This window comes from Heterodontus francisci, chromosome 4 (assembly GCF_036365525.1).
Source record: "Heterodontus francisci isolate sHetFra1 chromosome 4, sHetFra1.hap1, whole genome shotgun sequence".
Lineage (NCBI taxonomy): Eukaryota > Metazoa > Chordata > Chondrichthyes > Heterodontiformes > Heterodontidae > Heterodontus > Heterodontus francisci.
In genome coordinates this window covers 117207906-117229250 of record NC_090374.1, presented here as the reverse complement: position 1 = coordinate 117229250, position 21345 = coordinate 117207906, and the positions used below count along the sequence as shown (strand labels likewise).

Here is a 21345-nt window from a genome sequence, read left to right as displayed (position 1 = left end):
AGATGGTGAGTGTTCTCAAGCGACTTACTTGAGCACAGAGGATCACTGCAGCAGAGCCTAATCCTGTTTTCCTCATGGTCCATACAGGCATGCTTTTCACCATCCCTGAGACCACAATCAGCTAACTCCACATGGGGTAAAATCTGGGGCCTGGAGGACTGACTTCATGATTCAACAACTTTACCAAGTGAATAGTTGAGTCATACAAGTCAGGAAGATCCCAGATTCAATGCTTGGTCCAGTTCACTGCTCTCAGTGGTATAGATGTTACATAAAAGCATAAGAAATAGGAGCAGGAGTAGATCATATGGCCCATCGCCTGCTCAGTACAATCATGGTTGATCTTCTGCCTCAACTCTACTTTCCCATCTGCTCCCCATAATCCTGGACTCTTGAGAGATCAAAAATCTATCTATTCTTGCCTTTAATATATTCAACAATGCAGCTTCCAGAACCCTCTGAGTTTGAAAATACCAAAGATTCATAATTTTTGAATGAAGAAATTTCTCTTCTGCTGTCCCTTATCCTGAGGCTGTACTCCCATGTTCTAGATTCCACAGCCAACACTAATCTGTGTCTACACCCTGGGTTAGGTTGGGAGATTAGCATGTGCTTGACTTCTACGCAGTGAACCCATGTTGGCAATACATGTGTACAGATGTTGAGCAAGGATGGGATCAACACCAGCTTTATTACCCTTGGTGATCAAATAGCCTGCCAGCAGTCAGCATTTAAGGCTTGTGCATAAACAATGACCTGTAAAGTACTGGAGAGTCTAGAAGCCTGTGCCTTCAGGAAAGGGGGAGTTGTGTAAAAAGATTAGCAAGATGGAATGGAGAGACACCTTTGGAACCTTCCTGAGCTGTACTTTTTTTTTATTTCCAAAATATACTTTATTCAAAAAATCTGTAAAAAATACATTACCAAACAGTTTCAAACAGCACCAAGTCAAAAATTACAAATAGTGCAAAGGAGGTCCATTTCCTTCAATACAATCATGAGTTGCCTCACAACCCTTCCATTTCATTGTCGTGCCAGATACATTTTTACATTTTACAGCAGACAACATTTTCCCTATACAGTTCGAGGGGTTTCCCATGGATCCAGCCCCTCAGTTCAGCTTGGTGGGGGGACCTTATACAGTGGTCTTTCCCCATTGAGCCTTTGCTGCAGCTGCCCCAAGCTTTAGTGCGTCCCTCAGCACGTAGTCCTGGACCTTGGAATGTGCCAGTCTGCAACATTCGGTCGTGGACAACTCTTTGCGCTGGAAGACCAGCAAGTTTCGGGCAGACCAAAGAGCGTCTTTCACCGAATTGATAGTCCTCCAGCAGCAGTTGGTGTTTGTCTCAGTGTGCGTCCCTGGGAACAGCCCGTAGAGCACAGACTCCTGTGTTACCGAGCTGCTTGGGATGAACATCGACAAAAACCACTGCATTTCTTTCCACACCTGCTTTGCAAAGACACATTCTAGAAGGAGGTGGGCAACCGTCTCTTCCCCACCACAGCCACCGTGGGGGCATTGTGCGGAGGGATTGAGACTTTGGGCGTGCAGGAAGGATCTGACGGGGAGGGCCCTTCTCACCACCAGCCAAGCTACATCTTGGTGCTTGTTTGAAAGTTCTGGTGATGAGGCATTCCGCCAAATGACTTTGGCGGTCTGCTCGGGGAACCATCCGACAGGATCCACCATCTCCTTTTCCCGTAGGGCCTTGAGGACATTGCGTGCAGCCCACTGCCTGGTGGATCGGTGGTCAAAGGTGTTTTTCCGCAGAAACTCTCCACGAAGGATAAGTGGTACGGCACAGTCCAACTGGATGGAGCGTTCCGCGGCAGTGTGACCAGGCCCATCCTTCGCAACACCGGGGACCGATAGAACCTCAGCACGTAGTGACACTTGGAGTTTGCGTACTGGAGGTCTACACACAGCTTGATGCCGCCGCACACGAAGGTAGTCATCAGGATGAGGGCCACGTTGGGTACATTTTTCCCGCACTTATCCAGAGGTTTGAACATCGTGTCCCTCCGGACCCGGTCCATTTTGGATCCCCAGATGAAGCGGAAAATGGCTCGGGTGACCGCCACAGCGCAGGAGTTGGGTATGGGCCAGACCTGCGCCACGTACAGCAACAAAGTGAGCGCCTCGCACCTGATGACCAGGTTCTTACCCACAATGGAGAGAGATCGCTGCCCCCACATTCTCAGCTTGTGTTGTACCTTGGCTACTCGCTCCTCCCAGGTTTTGGTGCACGCCCTGGCCCTTCCGAACCATATCCACAGCACCTTCAGGTAGTCTGGCCTGACGGTGAAGGGGACAAAGGATCGGTCAGCCCAGTTTCCAAAGAACATGGCCTCGCTCTTGCCGTGGTTAACTTTGGCTCCCGAGGCCAGTTAGAACTGGTCGCAGATGCTCATCAGTCTGCGCACAGACAGCGGATCTGAGCAGAAAACGGTGATGTCATCCATGTACAGGGAGGTTTTCACCTGGGTGCCTCCACTGCCTGAGCTGTACATGGTGCCACACCAGAAGGTGCATTTTCTCAGAGCCATCAAAGAACTCTTCAAATTTTAAACCCCTTCTGTTGTGCTGCTCACATTTGTTTGTGAAACTGACCTTTAAAAAATCTCAGCTTCCCAACTATTTATTGCATTCGCTGTATTTACTTGCGTATAAGAATGTAAATTTGTGTCCATTTTCAGCACTACAATTAGAGAATTTACTTGTATACATGAGTCATAACATCTTCTAGGTTCCCCTCCTGGCTTGTATTATCTCCTAGCAAGTAAGTTCTCTGAGTGGTGACTCCCTTAGCAGCACTTCACCAGTGTATCCCTATCAGCTTTTGCTGTGCTGAGTTCCTCTTGTGCTTGATATTTAAAATGGCAATTAAAATTTCCCTGCGAGCTTCAGTTTAAGCTTCTGCTGATTGTTTCTATCCCAGTGGATTGTCTCCAATGATAGGTTCAAGTTCAGCAGTAGGAGCCAGTAGGACTGAAGTCAAGAAGGAAACTTGGCAAAGTTATATTTAAATGCCAGAGAAACATCAAAAGAAATGCACCATTTGCAATGGAAAAGAACAGAGTTTATTTTTGGGAGACAGCTGCCATGAAGGTGAGAATTTTGGTGAATAGGAGTTTTGAAATATTGACCCTTATTTTACACAGGGTATCATTAATTTGTGAGTGGAATTGTGGAGTTGGGGAAAAAGAATCCTATATGGAGGTTGCTGTATGTGTAGTGGAAGGTGCTGTGCTTCACTTCATGCATATGAGTTGCTGTACAAATGTTCTGTTTGAATTGGTTAAGAAAACTTGACTTTGTTTGTTGGTTGGTCTAATTGCACAGTTCAGATTTTGAGTTTTATGGTGGTGTTGGGATGGGATTTGAGACAGATTGTCTTAATTTTGGTATTTAATACTGCAGTGTAAATCAGTGTGTTTGTTTGAGCAGATCTGCATCACCGTAACAACAATCACTTGTATTTCTTTAATGCTGCTCACGTGCAGGAAAATTCCTCAACCAATTGGCAGGATTAGGCTGGACAATCAAAGGCACAGTCAAAGTGAAGAGTTCTGTGAAGGTAGGACAGTGACAAGGCAAAGGGAATTGAACAGTCCCCCACTTAAGGTAGGAGAGCTATGATCGAACAAGTGGCTACCAGAATGAGTTGTGAATAGGGAGGGCCTTGTCTGAGGGTGAATAAATGTTTTTCAGACTAATGGGAAGCAGGCAGGGTATTTTACAATTTTCAGGAGCTGACCTGGTGGCAGGAGGAGAGTCAAAGGGCATTGGTTGGAGTTGAGTCCAGTGGGGAGGTTACAGAGATAGGGAAGGGTGAGGCTGTGAAGGGGTTTGAACATGATGAGAAATTTAAGCTGGAGTTGTTGCATCATCAGGAGACATTGTAAGCCAGCAAGGACAAGGGCGATGCGTAAATTGGGACTTGGTGCAGGATAGATTATGAGCAGCTGTTTTTGGTGAGCTCGCATATGGAGGGTGAAGAATGGGAGGCTGGACAGAAGAGTATTGGGAATACAAGGGAAAAGCACTGCGAATGCTGGAAATCTGAAATGAAAACAAACATTTCTGGCAATGCAGTTTTTTTTTTTCTCCTGGATGTGGACGACGTTGGTAGGCTGCATTTCTTGCCCATCCAGTTGCCCTGAATAGTAGCCTTCTAGCAATTGTTTATACAATTGTGTGTCTTGTTAACTCTCTTCAGAGGACAATAAGTTTCAACCATGTAGTGGCATGTGTAGACCAGACCATGGAGGCAGATTCCTTCAGTCTGAAGAAAGGGTCTTGAACCTGAAAGGTTGATTGACTGACTTCTGTTTCTCCACAGTTGCTGCCTGATCTGAGTATTTCCAACTTTTACTGTTTTGGTAGGCATGTTTCTTCTGTGAAGGGTATTAGTGAACTGGTTGGGGTTTTATAATACTCCATTGTTTTTTTTTCTTCTGGTGCTAGTTCACAAATCATGTGTCGAATCCAACTTGCCATGGTGGAATTTGTACTAGTGATCCCTGGATTGTTAGTCAAGTATGCTACCATACCCTGAATCTGTGAGTGCCAAGAAGAGGACAAATAGGCCAATGTCACTGACCCAAAATCTCCCCCATCCCCCATTAGCACTGTTCTGAAGTTCACTTCCATCATTTCTGTTTTCATTGGATTTCCAACATTTGCCATTTTTTTTTTTCCTCCTTTCTTTATACTGTGGAACACTGCACCTTTGTGGAACACTGATACTTAGTTCCATGTAAGGAAAATATTATTTGAGTTGCAATATCCCTGTCAAAATGCTGATTGAAATTCATAGCCCTCATTTGAATTTCTGCAGGTAATTTTTTCATTGAATTCGTGTTTCAAAAGTTATTTATATTTTATTGCAGTTTCTACTTACTGAGAAGTCTCACTCCCAGAACAACCCCCAACTACACAGATTGCTGATTGGTTGATTTAAAATGTGTGAAACAGCCTGGAAATTGACAAGGTGATCATTACGAATGGGATATTGCACCTTTTATTTTGCTTTAGTTTAGGGCAATGTCTGTCCTTAATTAATAACTTTCCCTTTGTTGGAATGAATTGAAATAATAAATGACTGATGTCGATCTGGAAACTACTGCTTTCATGAAAATGCAAGTGGTAGTAATGTAGAATTCAATGTGTAAAGAAGTCTTTTTTTTAAAGAAACGTGGATATATCTGCAGTGAAGTGGAATTCATTTTTGTTCAGTATGATTTAGTTCATTGTAGTGGGTAGGAGTGTAGAAGTTTGTATTTTAGTGAACACAGCATAGCACTGAGAAGGAAACAATGTTTCCTGTAACTTTTGTAAAATAGAATTATAGTTGTTGAACAAGGTAGGCATTGCTAGTTTTGTTAGGACAACTGCGAAGGAGGGTGTTGTGTTGTGCTTTAATAGATGAGGAGTAATCTAGGTAAATGAGATAGGTGCATTTTGTGAGAGGGTGCTTTGGTTGAGGGGAAAGGTTGCCTGGCAAACATTTCGCCTTGCACACTCCTCAAATAGTGCTTTTGCTATTTTCAGATTTTAAAATGCTAATCGAATGTGCATTGCTCACACTGACTTACACAGTTGTTCCAATATTGAAGTGTCTTGTGCAGACTTTGCAGTGTACATCCTCTTTCATGTGTTCATTGGTACTAGCTGTATGTAGTAATATAGAAGCAATTTTCAGAACACATGTAAAATGACCGCCCTTGTTTATATTGTACATTATAAGAATGGCTCTTTTGGTCGCCAGAAATTCAAGGTTTTGTCCTCCTGTGATCAGAAGTTTAGTTTACTCACTCATAACAGTATAATCACTAGGCTTGCTTAGTGTATTGTTACCAATATGATTGAGAAAGAAAATTGCATTGTTTTGATATTGCATGATTAACTTTAATCCATAAATTTCAAATTGTTTCACCACTGCCAGTACTACTGTACGGTTGAAAATGCTAATTCCAAACACAACTCAAGATTCCTACAGTAGTATTGCTAGATGCTTTTCCACAGTTTGTCATAGAATCATAGAGAGATACAGCACTGAAACAGGCCCTTCAGCCCACCAATTCTGTGCCGACCATCAACCACCCATTTATACTAATCCTACATTAATCCCATATTCCCTACCACATCCCCACCTTCCCTCAATTCTCCTACCACCTACCATTGTCACCTTTGTTAATCTGTAGCATGCTAACCCACTATAGTATTCTTCGATATATGAACCTTAAATTCAGCTGTAAGGGTAGGTAATAGCTAAAAGTAAACCGGTTCATGCTCAGGAGGTGGGTTGGGGGGTGTGGGGCTTGGACAATGGATCAGCCCTCGGGAGATGGGTCAGTCACTGAACCCTTTTTAAGGAGGCTGCATGCCTCCATTTTAACAGAATTTTTATTATTTTTTACCCATGGCCGCTAGGATTCCTGGGCTTCGGGAATCTGGACAGGTAAAAGGAGGCTTGAAAGGCTGGATCCATGAGGTAAGTAAGTTTACAGCACTCTTTGTGGGTCAGGAGGAGCAGTAGTGTTTCCCTCAGGCCCAGCAAGCTCACCTCTTTACACATCCATCAATCAGCCGACCTCATGCCATCCGGAAATTCCTGCTCCCCGCTCCTCCCCAACTGCCCTGTTACATATGCAAAATGATTTTTTTTAAATGAAGCCAGCCAGCTTTTTGCTGTTTGCCTGCTTTCAGAAATTCCAGCCACAGCTGCTCTTTAATTGGCTTCAAGAGTGTACAGGTAGTGAAAATTACCTGGATTTGTCCATTTCAACCAATTCCTGGGATTAATTGCCTTAAAATGGCAGACTAGGTTGAACACAGCTCCATCTTTTCAGCTAAAGATCACAACTGTGCTCTGTTTTTGTATAAACCTTGCTCTGTGTTTGGGTTGCTACGTGGACTATTACCAGAGTTATTTACTTTGATCTAGCTCATAAAGAAAATGCCTAAAAAGCTGCAGATGTGCTTGCAACTTTAAAATGCCTTACTTTTCTTGATAGATTTAGTGATACTTTCCCAAAGTGTGAAAGGTCTCCTAAAATGTCAAGATTCAAATTTGCACTTGTCTGTTCTGTGTTTGACTCATTTTGGGGTGAGGGTGAAAAAGGGAAAGAAGACGCTAAATACTCTGTAAATGCTTTGCCCAGAGGGCTGCAGAGAGTCAATTTAGAACACACTTGCTGCAGGATCCCTCAACGGGAAAAGGTTCACATCTGAGGAAGCCTACAAAATATCTTTTTGAGACTGGTGCAAATTTCTGCTTGCACTTTGCTGGCTTTGTACTTCGCTTTGTTTCCTCTGTCTGAAGCAACAGACAGCCATTCAGAAGTACTATTTGCAATATAGTAACTTTCCCCCTTTTTTTTTTTTAAAATATAGTTCAAGGAAGATATATCCAAGCGGTTCAAGACACAGCCAGAGCAGCTTGTGCTAATATTTGCCGGAAAAATTCTTAAAGACCCAGACACACTTGCCCAGCATGGAATACAGGACGGGCTCACAGTTCACCTGGTTATCAAAACTCAAAACAGGTAATGCCCATTTGCACACAAAATGACTATGAAATAGAGTGAGAGAGAATTGTTAACTGGTACTTAACTTCTCTACCCTGGAGCCAGTTTTTTTTTGTTGTATGCAGTTCAACTTAAAACATTTCTACATTGCAATGAAATACACTTTCACTATCCACCCCACTGCCACATTAAACTAAAACTGATGAACACATATATCACAGGCAGTATGAACTTGAGTAGCTGAGAGGATGCATCCAAGTGTATTAATGGCTAGCTTGTAATACTGAAAGTTGCTTCAGAGTTTACATCACTGGTGAATAGGAGATGTGATGGGCTGGTTGGAAAATGTTTTATTGATCCGGCATCTTGTGATGTGGTTACTTTTGATGACCTGCAGTATCTCAGTCAAGCTACTAGTTATGGCTATAATATAGAATCATTAGAATGATACAGCATAGAAGGTGGCCATTCGACCCCATGTTGGCTCTTGAAGAAGCTGTCCAAATAGTCATGTTCCTGTGCTTCTGCCCCATAACTCTGCAAATTTTCTCTTTCAAGTATTTATCCAATTTCCTTTTGAAAGTTATTATTGAATCTGCTTCCAGCACTCTTTCAGGCACTGCATTACAGATCATAGCAACTTGCTGCATTTATATTTTAAAAATATACGGGAGAGTCCAAGGCTAAGGGAGTAAACCCTAACAAAAAATCTGGAGCGGAACCCCGTAGGCGGTCATGTGTCACCTTTGGCATGATTCCGGCAGTTCCTGCAGCCATACCAGTGCCAAATGTCGTGCTCTGCACTCCTTTGGACCCCACCAGAAAGGCCGAGAGGGGGGTTTTGACACTTAGGCAACTCACAACCTCCATACATTCGCCCAGGCATGCGCCATGGAGAGGTCACTCCATAGTCGCCTCACAGCGACCGAAACAACGCGAAAGGCAGCTGTTACGGGTCATAAGTCCAGCTCAATTGGCATAGAGATTGGGCGCCACGGGTTGGTGGGAGAGGTCATTGCACCTCACTGGACAGCCCCCGGTCAATAAGGTTCTGTCCCGCCACAGTCCACCTGTTTCAATGGGTGCTTGGAGCTCAGGGTCATTGCCCGAAAAGTGGACTGCAACACCGCACCAAACAGCACGATAAAAGGAAAGAAGGTACCAGCCCTTCGTTTTGCCAGCTGAAACGTCAGAACTGTGTGTCCTGGCCTGTCGGAAGACCTTACACAAATCAACGATTCTCGGAAGACCGCCATCATTAGCAATGAGCTCAGTAGACTCAATGTGGACATTGCAGTACTTCAGGAAACATGCCTCCCTGCGAGCGGATCTCTAACAGAGCAAGACTACACCACCTTCTGGCAGGGTAGGGATCCTGAAGAACCAAGACGGCATGGAGTGGGCTTCGCCATCAGAAACTCTTTGCTCAGCATGATAGAGCCACCTTCAAATGGCTCAGAACGCATACTGTCCATCCGACTGCTCACCGCCTCTGGTCCAGTAGACCTACTCAGCATCTATGCTCCAACACTCTGCTCCCCACCTGTAGATAAAGACCAGTTCTACGAGGAACTCCATAATATCATTTGTAGTATCCCCAATACTGAACATCTGTTCCTGCTGGGAGACTTTAATGCCAGGGTTGGGGCCGACCATGACTCATGGCCCTCCTGCCTTGGGCGCTATGGCATTGGAAGGATGAATGAGAATGGACAGAGACTGCTTGAGCTGTGTACCTATCATAACCTCTGCATCACCAACTCGTTCTTTCACACTAAACCCTGTCACCAGGTTTCTTGGAGGCACCCAAGATCACGTCGTTGGCACCAGCTGGACCTCATCGTCACAAGGCGAGCCTCCTTAAACAGTGTTCAAATCACATGCAGCTTCCACAGTGCGGACTGCGACACTGACCGATCCCTGGTGTGCAGCAAGGTTAGACTCAAACCAACGAAGCTGCATCACTCCAAGCAGAAGGGCCACCCGCGCATCAACACGAGCAGAATTTCTTATCCACAGCTGTTACAAAAATTTCTAAATTCACTTGAAAAAGCCCTCCAAAACACTCCCACAGGGGATGCAGAGACCAAGTGGGCCCAAATCAGAGACGCCATCTATGAGTCAGCCATGACCACCTATTGCAAACGTGTGAAGCGGAATGCAGACTGGTTTCAATCTCATTTTGAAGAGCTGGAACCTGTCATAGCTGCTAAGCGCATTGCACTGCTGAACTACAAAAAAGCCTCCAGCGAGTTAACATCCGTGGCACTAAAAATAGCCAGATGCGCTGCACAAAGAACAGCCAGGCGCTGCGCAAATGACTACTGGCAACACCTATGCAGTCATATTCAGCTGGCCTCAGACACCGGAAACATCGGAGGAATGTATGATGGCATCAAGAAAGCTTTTGGGCCAACCATCAAGAAGATCGCCCCCCCCTCAAATCTAAATCAGGGGACACAATCACTGACCAACTCAAGCAAATGGACCGCTGGGTTGAGCACTACCTAGAACTGTACTCCAGGGAGATTGTTGTCACTGATACCGCCCTCAATGCAGCCCAGTCTTTGCCAGTCATGGATGAGCTGGACGTACAGCCAACAAAATCGGAACTCAGTGATGCCATTGATTCTCTAGCCAGCGGAAAAGCCCCTGGGAAGGACGGCATTACCCCTGAAATAATCAAGACTGCTAAGCCTGCCATACTCTCAGCACTCTACGAACTGCTTTGCCTGTGCTGGGGCAAGGGAGCAGTACCACAGGACATGCGCGATGCCAATATCATCACCTTCTATAAAAACAAAGGTGACCGCGGTGACTGCAACAACTACCGTGGGATCTCCCTGCTCAGCACAGTGGGGAAAGTCTTCGTTCGAGTCGCTTTAAACAGGCTCCAGAAGCTGGCTGAGTGTGTCCACCCTGACGCACAGTGTGGCTTTCGAGCAGAGATCGACCATTGATATGCTGTTCTCCCTTCATCAGCTACAGGAGAAATGTCGCGAACAACAGATGCCCCTCTACGTTGCTTTCATTGATCTCACCAAAGCATTTGACCTCGTCAGCAGACGTGGTCTCTTCAGACTACTAGCAAAGATCGGATGTCCACCAAAGCTACTAAGTATCATCACCTCATTCCATGACAATATGGAAGGCACAATTCAGCATAGCGGCGCCTTATCAGACCCCTTTCCTATCCTGAGTGGCGTGAAACAGGGCTGTGTTCTCGCACCTACACTGTTTGGGATTTTCTTCTCCCTGCTGCTCTCACGTTTTCAGAAGAAGGAATTTTCCTCCACACAAAATCAGGTGGCCGGTTGCTCAACCTTGCACGCCTAAGAGCGAAGACCAAAGTACGGAAAGTCCTCATCAGGGGACTCCTCTTTGCTGACGATGCTGCATTAACATCTCACACTGAAGAGTGTCTGCAGAGTCTCATCGACAGGTTTGCAACTGCCTGCAACAAATTTGGCCTAACCTAACCAGCAGCCTCAAGAAAACGAACATCATGGGACAGGACGTCAGAAATGCTCTATCCATCAATATCGGCGACCACGCTCTGGAAGTGGTTCAAGAGTTCACCTACCTAGGCTCAACTATCACCAATAACCTGTCGCTCGATGCAGAAATCAACAAGCGCATGGGAAAGGCTTCCACTGCTATGTCCAGACTGGCCAAGAGAGTGTGGGAAAATGGCGCACTGACATGGAACACAAAAGTCCGAGTGTATCAAGCCTGTGTCCTCAGTACCTTGCTCTATGGCAGTGATGCCTGGACAATATATGTCAGCTAAGAGCGGCGTCTCAATTCATTCCATCTTCTCTGCCTCCGGAGAATCCTTGGCATCAGGCGGCAGGACCGCATCTCCAACACAGCAGTCCTCGAGGCGACCAACATCCCCAGCTTATACACACTACTGAGTCAGCAGCGCTTGAGATGGCTTGGCCATGTGAGCCGCATGGAAGATGGCAGGATTCCGAAGGACCCATTGTACGGCGAGCTCGCCACTGGTATCAGACCTACCGGCCGTCCATGTCTGCGCTTTAAAGACATCTGCAAACGCGACATGAAGTCCTGTAACATTGATCACAAATCGTGGGAGTCGGTTGCCAGCGATCGCCAGAGCTGGCGGGCAGCCATAAAGGTGGGGCTAAAGTGTGAAGAGACTTAGCAGTTGGCAGGAAAAAAGACAGAAGCGCAAGGGGAGAGCCAACTGTGTAACAGCCCCAACAACCAATTTTTTCTGCAGCACCTGTGGAAGAGTCTGTCACTCTAGTATTGGCCTTTATAGCCACTCCAGGCGCTGCTCCACAAACCACTGACCACCTCCAGGCGCTTACCCATTGTCTCTCGAGACAAGGAGGCCAAAGAAGAAGAAGATTTAAAAGAAAAAAGTTTTTCTTTGTGACGCCTCTGATTCTTTTGCCAAATATCTTAAATCTGTGTCCTCTGGTTACTGACGCTTCTCCCACTAGAAACAATTTCTCCTTATTTATTCTATCAATACCCTTCATGATTTTGAACATGTCTATCAAATTTCTTCTTAACCTTCTCTGCTGTAAGGAGAACAGCCCCAGTTTCTCTAGTTTTTCCATGTAACTGAAGTCTTTTATCCCTGGTACCATGCTAGTAAATCTCCTCTGTATCCTCTCTAAGGCCTTAACATCCTTCCTAAAGTGTGGTATCCAAATTAACCACAGTATTCCAGCTTGGGCCTGACCACTGTTTTATAAAGGTTCACCATAACTTCCTTGATTTTGTACTCTGCCTCTATTTATAAAGCCAAGTATCACGTATGCCTTTTTAATGGCCTTCTCCACTTGTCCTGCCACCTTAAAAGACTTGTGTACGTATGCCCCAGTTTTCTCTGGTCCTGCACCACCTTTTAAAATTGTACCATTTATTTTACATTGCCTCTCCATTATTCCTACCAAAATGAACTACTTCACACTTCTCTTTGCTAAATTTCATTTGTCATGCACAGTTCACCTTTCCTATATCCTTCTGAAGTCTGTTACTATCTTCTTTGTTGTTTACTACATTTTCAAGTTTAGTGTCCTATGCAAACTTTGAAATGATGCCCTGTATACCCAAGTCCCAGTTATTAAGGAGCAGTGGACCAAACATTGACCTTTGGGGACACTACTGTATACTTCCTTGCAGCCTGAATAACAACCATTCAGCATTACTCTCTGTTTTCTGTCCCATACCCAATTTTGCATCCGTGCAGCGACTGCACCTTTAATTCCATGGGTTTCAATTTTGCTAGCAATTTTATTACATGGTACTTTATCAAACACATTTTGAAAGTCCATACACATAACATAAACCACCTTCCCTTCATCAACCTTCTTTGCAAAATGAGCACTGACTGACCAAAAGGTAGGATAAGCTGACCTTGTTTTTTTTCGACACACTCCTTCATCAATGTTGGCATCCAGTTGTGTGGTTTATTTGTGATTGACAGAGTAGTTTAAACATCTGGAATAAAGATCATTAAGAGTTGAGGATTTTTAAAAAGCAAGGTAGGGTTCATCTTGGTTGCCTAAATTGGGATACACACTGACCTTTGATCTTTGGCATTTAGGGTCAAATCCAATCCCTGCTGATGAAATGGAAGTGTTCTCTGCCTGCCAACTGTAGAGGTGCTACCAGAAATGAGGAGAACATTCAATGACTAGTGGGCTTTAGCCTAGAATACACAACTGCTTAGAATTTTACATTATGTTTATGTTTAGAGATACAGCACTGAAACAGGCCCTTCGGCCCACCGAGTCTGTGCCGACCATCAGCCACCCATTTATACTATTCCTACACTAATCCCATATTCCTACCACATCCCCACCTGCCCCTACATTTCCCTACCACCTACCTATACTAGTGGCAATTTATAATGGCCAATTTACCTACCAACCTGCAAGTCTTTTGGCTTGTGGGAGGAAACCGGAGCACCCGGAGAAAACCCACGCAGACACGGAGAACTTGCAAACTGCACACAGGCAGTACCCAGAATTGAACCCGGGTCGCTGGAGCTGTGAGACTGCGGTGCTAACCACTGCGCCACTGTGCCGCAGTGATTACAAATTAAATTTGTAATCTCCCTCAAGACCACAGGGTTAATGGTTTGGGAAATGGAAGAAGTACCTTGCTGGTATAGTAGGAGATGCCCTTATGAAGTTGGGGTTAAGGCACAGAGTTGAGGGAACTTTACTCTGTATCTGGGTGTACTTGATGCCAAAACCGAATGCCTGAGATGTGTTGTTTTTCATACTCCAGCACCACCATCCTTTACTTTGATCAACATTCCAAACAAAAAAGCAAATCAGATTGCTCTAAAACTTTCCCATTTTGATTGTTCAGGCCTTCCGAGCAGCAGAGCCAACCTGACAGCCAAAGCAGCACAGCTGCTACTTCAGCACCATCCAGCAGCACGGCCTCAACTACCAGCAGCCTTGGTAAGTGTTATCAGTAGAAAGTCAAACTGGTAGCCAGTTGGGCTACCAACTTCTCAAGTTTGGTGGCCTAAGTACTGAGCCCCCCCATTCAGTACTTAAGCCCTGACTGTATTTCCAGACTTTCTCTCCATACGATAAAGTTGGATAAATCTGAATGTGTTACCACGGTGAGACAAAGCTTTTCATTATAGTGATTGTATTAGTCTTTACACAGTAAACAAGTTGTCAAATATGATCATGAATAAAATACGAGGTGGGGGGAGAGAGGAAGAATGTCCAGGCATCGGAAAAAGGACAGGAAAAGACCAACTGGTCCATCAAACCAGCCCATCCTGATGTAGTTCAACCTACAAGCACAGTCATCCAATCTCTTGGGATAGGCCAGAAGCAATCTGAGGAAAACGCCTTAGACTAATTTAGGAAAAGACTCTGGGATGTACCTCCTGGCTGACCCCCAAATGCAATCAGGCAAACTCTAGCCTACCCATCTAGCTGCTTAGTTTTATAGGTTGACAATACGGTGAATTACTTCTTTCCCCTCTCCATACGCTGTTCCTTGGCCATGGCAACTATTAAGTGACCTGGTCTCATGCCAGTTTTGCGCTATAGTCCTTTAGTAGGAGAAAAATCCAGCATAACCTAGCCTTTTCCTCTTGCTCCTCTCCACAGAGGAATCCATTTGTTGCATTTTTTTTTTACATTATGCTATGTTTTGTTCACTGTGGTCTGTCATGTGCAGCGTATTTCTTAAATTTATTTGCATAAGGGCAAAGTAAAGCTGCTAATCGGAGCCATGTTACTTCTCTCCCCACCCTGGACCAACCCCTCATTGCATGTCACCATAGAGGAAAAGTTCAAAGCAGCTTCTGGTAACCAGCAGCAGGAACCTGGTTGTAGCCACCTGTACACTTTAGTCGTGGAATAGTGTGTAATCCAACAGCATTTTCTAAGATGGAGTGGGGTGGGGTGCAAGTTAGAATAAAATCATTAAATGCAATATATATGCAACTGCGTCTTTACTTCCTCCTTTTTATCTCTTCTATTCTAAATGCAGTGATTTGAGTTGGATAAGTTTCCACAAATTTGGAGGGTAGTGGCAGGTGTGTTCTTCATGTGTAGCCTAGACAGTTGTTGTCTTTGGACTCAACTGTGACTCATCACACGAAGGCCTACTCCACTCTCGTCTGGTGTTGCATGAAACAGTCCAGTGAAGTTTGTCAGTGATTGAGTGTGGGAACTCTGGCTGTTGGGCTTCCCTCCTCATTTGGACATCTAAGGCTAACTTTAGAATCTATAATACTGCTAAAGTTGGCCTTAAAACAAATTGGTTTAGATATTTTTGTTTTGAATTAGTTATTTGTTTGAAGCATTTGATGTGATGTGTTCCACCGCTGTCCTAATGTCTTATACATTCCAGGTGGATTGGGAGGACTTGCAGGCTTGAGCAGTTTGGGATTGAATTCATCCAACTTTCTAGAGTTACAGACTCAGATGCAGCGCCAGCTGATGTCGAATCCAGAGATGATGTCTCAGATCATGGAAAACCCATTTGTGCAAAATATGCTGTCCAATCCAGACATGATGAGACAGTTAATCGTGACCAACCCACAGATGCAGCAGTTGATTCAGCGAAATCCAGAGATTAGTCACATGCTGAATAATCCAGACATAATGAGACAAGTAAGGCAGAAAGAGCAAGCGGATTTTTTTTTCCCATTTATTTAACCATGTCCTACAAAAACGAAAATTACAATGCAAAAGCTACTCTGTTCTTTCTGAACTACGTGATCCCCAAGATGGCAACGAGTTGAGATGTTACATGAAAATTTATAGAATTCTGAGATAGAAAGGTGGCAGGAGCATTGTTCTTTTATGTAAGCCTTATCTGATGCAATAATTACTTATTTTCAAATGCTTTTGGACCTCCTGAGCTTTTAAGTTTTTGGAATAATTTTGTGATTCTGTGTTTAAGAGATGAGATGCAATCAAAACCTTTTAAAATATTGATTTTAGCCAGTGTATTGATGCAAACATAATTTTAGACACATTTAAATTCTGTGCCTTAAGAGCTGATGATTGTGTCATTTTGATTTGGAATTTTTTTTTCGGACTTGAGCTCCACATTGTGTGCACTATTGTTGTCTGTCTCGTTAGCTTAAATATCATCTTCCTTTTTAAACAAGACTTTAGAGCTTGCTCGAAACCCAGCTATGATGCAGGAAATGATGCGGAATCAAGACCGAGCACTTAGCAACCTAGAGAGTATTCCAGGCGGTTACAATGCCTTGAGACGAATGTACACTGACATCCAGGAACCAATGTTGAATGCCGCCCAAGAACAGGTAGGTGGGCAGTGGATGTCATTCCTTCACTTAAAAAAAGCTATCTTAATGGTATTCTGTTCCAGTTCACTGTCCTAATTGGGTTGGAAAAACTGCAGTGGTGTCCTAATTTTTGTTATATATAGGCACTGGCATATTTGAACCCTGCTACTGGAAACTGTGACCAGATTTTTACAATACTTGTGTTACAATATAGATTAAAGGATTTACAGTGGAATCTGGAGGCATGTCCTAGTAGCTACTCGATGTATATACTCTTAAAATGTAAATTTACAGACTTACAATTTACTTTTTCAATACTTGGTTCCTATTGCACATTTATTTTCTGTTTTGATTATGCATGTGCTTACATTTTATAATTTCTTTGGTTTATTAAAAGGGAAGTCTTTTTCTTTGTTTTTCCCTCATGCTCTGAATACCAACAAATAAAGAAGGATCAGTGATTTGCCTTTTGATATGAATTATATCTGTATTTTGTTTGTTGACATTCAAATGCAGATACTGTAAATTCCAGCAAATCAAAATTATTTAGACTCGTCAGATCATTGTTTTCTGAAGCAAAAAGGTTTGTTGTACTAGGTCATTGGATGACAATGCTGTTTCAAAGAAGTTGTCTCTTTTCAGAGTTCTTGGTCTCCGCCTCTTGCGTGCTTGATGGTTGCATAGTGGATGAGTCTACACTTTGTTCACAAAAGTGAACAACTCCCTTTAACCTGAATTATAAACCTATATTCACCCTCACTGACTTTTCTCTTCCCCTACTACCTGCTTTAAGGATTTGAGACTATTTTTTATAACCCACTTAATGCCTTTTTGTGTTAATGTAATGTAGCTTTTTATGACAGAGGGCAAGTGGTTTGTGATCACCTCCAAGAGGTTGCTTCACACCTGCTGCAGTACAACTGCTACTCGTGGAAACTGAACATTTCAAGATTTATTTTTAAGCACTGTGATATTAGCTGTTTGCTAACTTACAAAAAATGTGGTATTAGTCTGTGATTGGTGCTCTGCTTTGTACATGTCTGTTAGCACGCTTGGATGGAGCTTTGTTTTGTGTGACCAGAGAGTGATGGGAGCCAGCTGTATATTTTGGTTCATTAATTCCTACTAATCTAAAGTGAGTACAGGTGTTAAAATGGTACCTGCAATATAAGGGAGCAGAACATAATCAATTCATGTTAAAATTGCAGTACTATTTATGAATAGTCAACAATAGTCAGCTGTCAACAATGGCTGTTTGTTTCTTCCTTTTTGATTGATTCAAACAGATGTTCTGCAAGCCATTTATCTCAAAACTAACCATTTATTTTGAAAAGAATCATTCTTCTTTTCATTAAGATTTTTGCTCTTCAAAAGATCCCTAGTTTTGTTCACTCCTCTTGTATTTCCGTAGCATTTTATTTGCTCTCCTAACACTATTCCTTTCGTGAGTAGAAATACTGGAGCATGATGGCCTCATTCTATTTTCTATAACTGGACGAAACAATAATCATAGTGGTTGCAGCACAGAAGGAGACCATTCAGCCAATCATATCTGTATTGGCTTATTGAAGGAGTAATTCACCCGAGTCCCGCTTGCCTGCCTTTTCCCCGTAGCCCTGCAAATTTTTTCTCTTCAGGTAATTTATCCAGTTCTCTTTCGAAGGCCTCGATTTTTGAATCTGCCTCTACTACACTCAAGCAGTGCATTCCAGACCCTAGCCACTCACCGCGTTTTAAAAAAAAAAAAAATTGTTTTTCCTCATGTCGCCGTTGCTTCTTTTGCCAATCACCTTAAATCGGTGTTCTCTGGTTCTGGATCCTTCCACCAATGGGAACAGTTTCTTCCTATCTACTCTGTTCAGAGTCCTCATGATTTTGAACACCTGTATCAAATCACCCCTTAATCTTCCCAGCTTCTCCACTTTATCCACTTAACTGAAGTTCCTCATCCCTGGAATCATTCTCGTGACACTTTTCTGCAAAAGCGTATGATATTGGTATGTTCTGTCTTCCCCAGCCCCTTTCCCCCCCGCGCACCCCCCCCCCCCCCCCCCCCACCCCCTTATGATGGTTAAAAATCACAATGTTGGTTTTGGGTTGTACAATTGGTTAAACACTGGTTTTTCACCTCTGGGACTTGTTTAGCTTAGACTGATGGGATGAAAATATCCTTTCTCTGCAGAAAATGAATCTTTTGCAACGTGAGTTTAGGCAATCTAAATCTAGTTTGTAATAAGTATTGGCCCCCAGCCCAAAATTGTTCTGAATTTGGCTCACATTGACAATCTTGCCTCTTATGAGCCAACAGATGATTCATGTCGGAAATGGAATAAGTCCAAATGTAGATGGTGCCCTTCTAAAGATGGGGCTGAGGCATATTGTTGGGGCAGAACAGAGAGAACTTCACTCTTAATCTAGTTGCAATACACCTGACCTGGGAACTTCTGATGCTCACACTGGGTGCTTGAAGTATAATATGTTCCGTTTCTCAGCACTGCATGGACTCTGGGCTGAATGGCCTCCTTCTGTGCCATGATGACTATATGCCTACTGTCGCTTTCCTCAATGAGCTTGAGCACAAAAAAATTGAAATATAAAAAGTGAATAGTACATATAAAGTAGTTAACTCAAAAGCAAGATACTGCAGATGCTGTAAATCTGAAATAAAAGCAGTGCTCGAAATACTCAGCTGATCAGACAACATTTGTGGAGAGAGAAACGGAATTAATGTTTCAGCTTGATTACCTTTTGTCAGAGCTGGAAAAGGTTGGAGACATACAAGTTTTTAAGTAAGTACAGAAGTGGGGGAAGGGGGAAAAGAACAAAAGGGAAGATCTGTGATCAGATGGAGGGCAGGAGTGATTCAGTGACAGATGGTGGTGCAAGGCAAAAGGGGATGATAATGGGACAAGTTAAACAAAAGATGGGTCCAGAGAAGGTGTAAATGGCAACACAAAATCATTACCAACAGTTGCTGTCTGGAAAAGATGGAGCAGTCATTACGATCTGAAGTTGTTGAATTCATAGCTTAAGTTCAAGAATGTAAAATGCCTAATCAAAAGATGAGGTGATGTTCCTGGAGCTTCCATTGGTCTTTATTGGAACCATGTGAGGCTGAGGACAGAAAGGTCAGAGTGGAAGTGAGGGAATTAAAATGGCAAGCGACAACCAGCTCATTCCAGGTATCAATCTAGTAAACCTCCTCTGAACTGCCTCCAACGCATTTACGTCCTTCCTTAAATAAGGAGACCAAAACCGCACATAGTATTCGAAATCTGGTCTCACCAATGCCCTGTATAACTGAAGCATCACATCCTTTTATTTTCTAATCCTCTTTTAATAAAGGATAGCATTCCATTAGCCTACTTGCTGTACCTGTATGCTAACTTTTGTGACTCATGCACTAGAACACCTAGATCCTTCTGCCCCCTGGAATTCTGCAGTTGTTCTCCGTTTAAGTAATATTCTGATTTTTTTATTCTTCCTGCCAAAGTGAACAACTTCACATTTTCCCACATTATACTCCATCTGCCAGATTTTTGCCCATTTACTCAACTTATCTATATCAGTCTGCAAGCTCCTTATGTCCTCTTCACAACATACTTTCCTGCCTATCTTTGTGTCATCTGCAAATGTAGCTGCCATGCTATCAGTCCCCTCATCTAAGTGATTGTATAAATTGTAAAAGGTTGAGGCCCCAGCGTGACCACTGCGGGATGTCACTCATCACTTCCTGCCAATCAGAAAAGCACCCATTTATGCATACTCTGTTTTCTGCCAGCCAACCAATCTTCTATGCACCATGAGCTCCTACCCTGCACAATAACCTTTTATGTGGCACCTTGTCAAATGCCTTCTGGAAATCTAAGTACAGTATGTCAATGCGCTCTCCTTTATCCACAGCGCATGGTACTCCTTCAAAGAATGCCAATAAATTGGTTAAACATGATTTCCGTTTCACAAAACCATGCTGACTATTCCCAATTACCTTGAGTTTTTCTAAGTGCCCAGTTATAACAAATGATCGATTCTAACACCTTCCCCATGACCGACATCAAGCTAACTGGTCTCTTGTTACCTGTTTTCTGCCTCCCATCCTCCTTGAATTTGCTATTTTCCAGTCTGATGAAACCTTTCCAGAATCTAGTGAATTCTGAAAAATTAACACCAACGCATCTACTACCTCCATTAGCCACGTCTTTTAGGACCCTGGAATGAAGTCCATCAGGACCCGGGGACTTGTCAGCCCACAGCTCCATCAGTTTGCTCAGTTAAGTTAAATCAAAGAATAACCAGGATCTTGCAAATAATTCACCAGAACAATTTCCTCTACTTTGTAATAGTCTAGTTTAAATTAAATTTGGCCATCCAGTGTTCTGAAGTTGGGATGATATAAATCTCAAAGCATCTTTGTGTATTACATGGGAGGTATATTAATTTTCAAAAGTGAAGATGTGGTAGCTATTGCTGCCAATTTGTGTGAGAATTGACTCTTGGGCTCTTTTTTTAAAGTTTCAAAACTTGGATGGAATGGTGGAGGAGTGTCAGTAGTATTTACGTTAATTCTTTAAGTTAGGTTTTTGAGATCAGAAAGTTGGCACCTATATACATTTTAGAAGAGTCCCAAGTCATTGGAGATGGGGCGTGGCGATTGTGATGATTATTACTTTGTAAAGAACAGAATGTGTGTTTCATCTTCATTGTAGTTTGGAGGCAATCCCTTTGCATCTTTGATGAGTAACCCTGATGCAGACAATCAACCATCACGCACAGAGAATAGAGACCCCTTGCCCAATCCCTGGGCTCCACTGTCGAGTTCACAAACACCTACAAGTACAACTACAAGTGGAACTACCAGTCATTCCACAATGCCAGGTCTGGGAGCTGGATTGGGAGGTAAGGTTACTTTTGTCAGTTTAAGATCTCAAGAGAATACAAACATCACTTAGATTAGATTAGATTAGAGATACAGCACTGAAACAGGCCCTTCGGCCCACCGAGTCTGTGCCGAACATCAACCACCCATTTATACTAAT

At 43.3% G+C, this 21345-nt stretch overlaps 1 protein-coding gene across 3 annotated transcripts in view; it reads left to right on the top strand.

Annotated features, from left to right (window-relative positions):
* The window catches only part of LOC137369206 (ubiquilin-1-like), a 52750-nt gene that overhangs the window by 19984 nt on the left and 11421 nt on the right, over nucleotides 1-21345 (top strand). For all 3 annotated transcript variants that reach the window (XM_068030021.1, XM_068030022.1, XM_068030020.1), the window contains exons 2-6: nucleotides 7400-7551; nucleotides 13891-13985; nucleotides 15403-15665; nucleotides 16169-16327; nucleotides 21016-21205. In XM_068030021.1, coding sequence (XP_067886122.1) covers nucleotides 7400-7551; nucleotides 13891-13985; nucleotides 15403-15665; nucleotides 16169-16327; nucleotides 21016-21205 — 859 coding nt within the window. The remainder of the gene's footprint in view (nucleotides 1-7399; nucleotides 7552-13890; nucleotides 13986-15402; nucleotides 15666-16168; nucleotides 16328-21015; nucleotides 21206-21345) is intronic.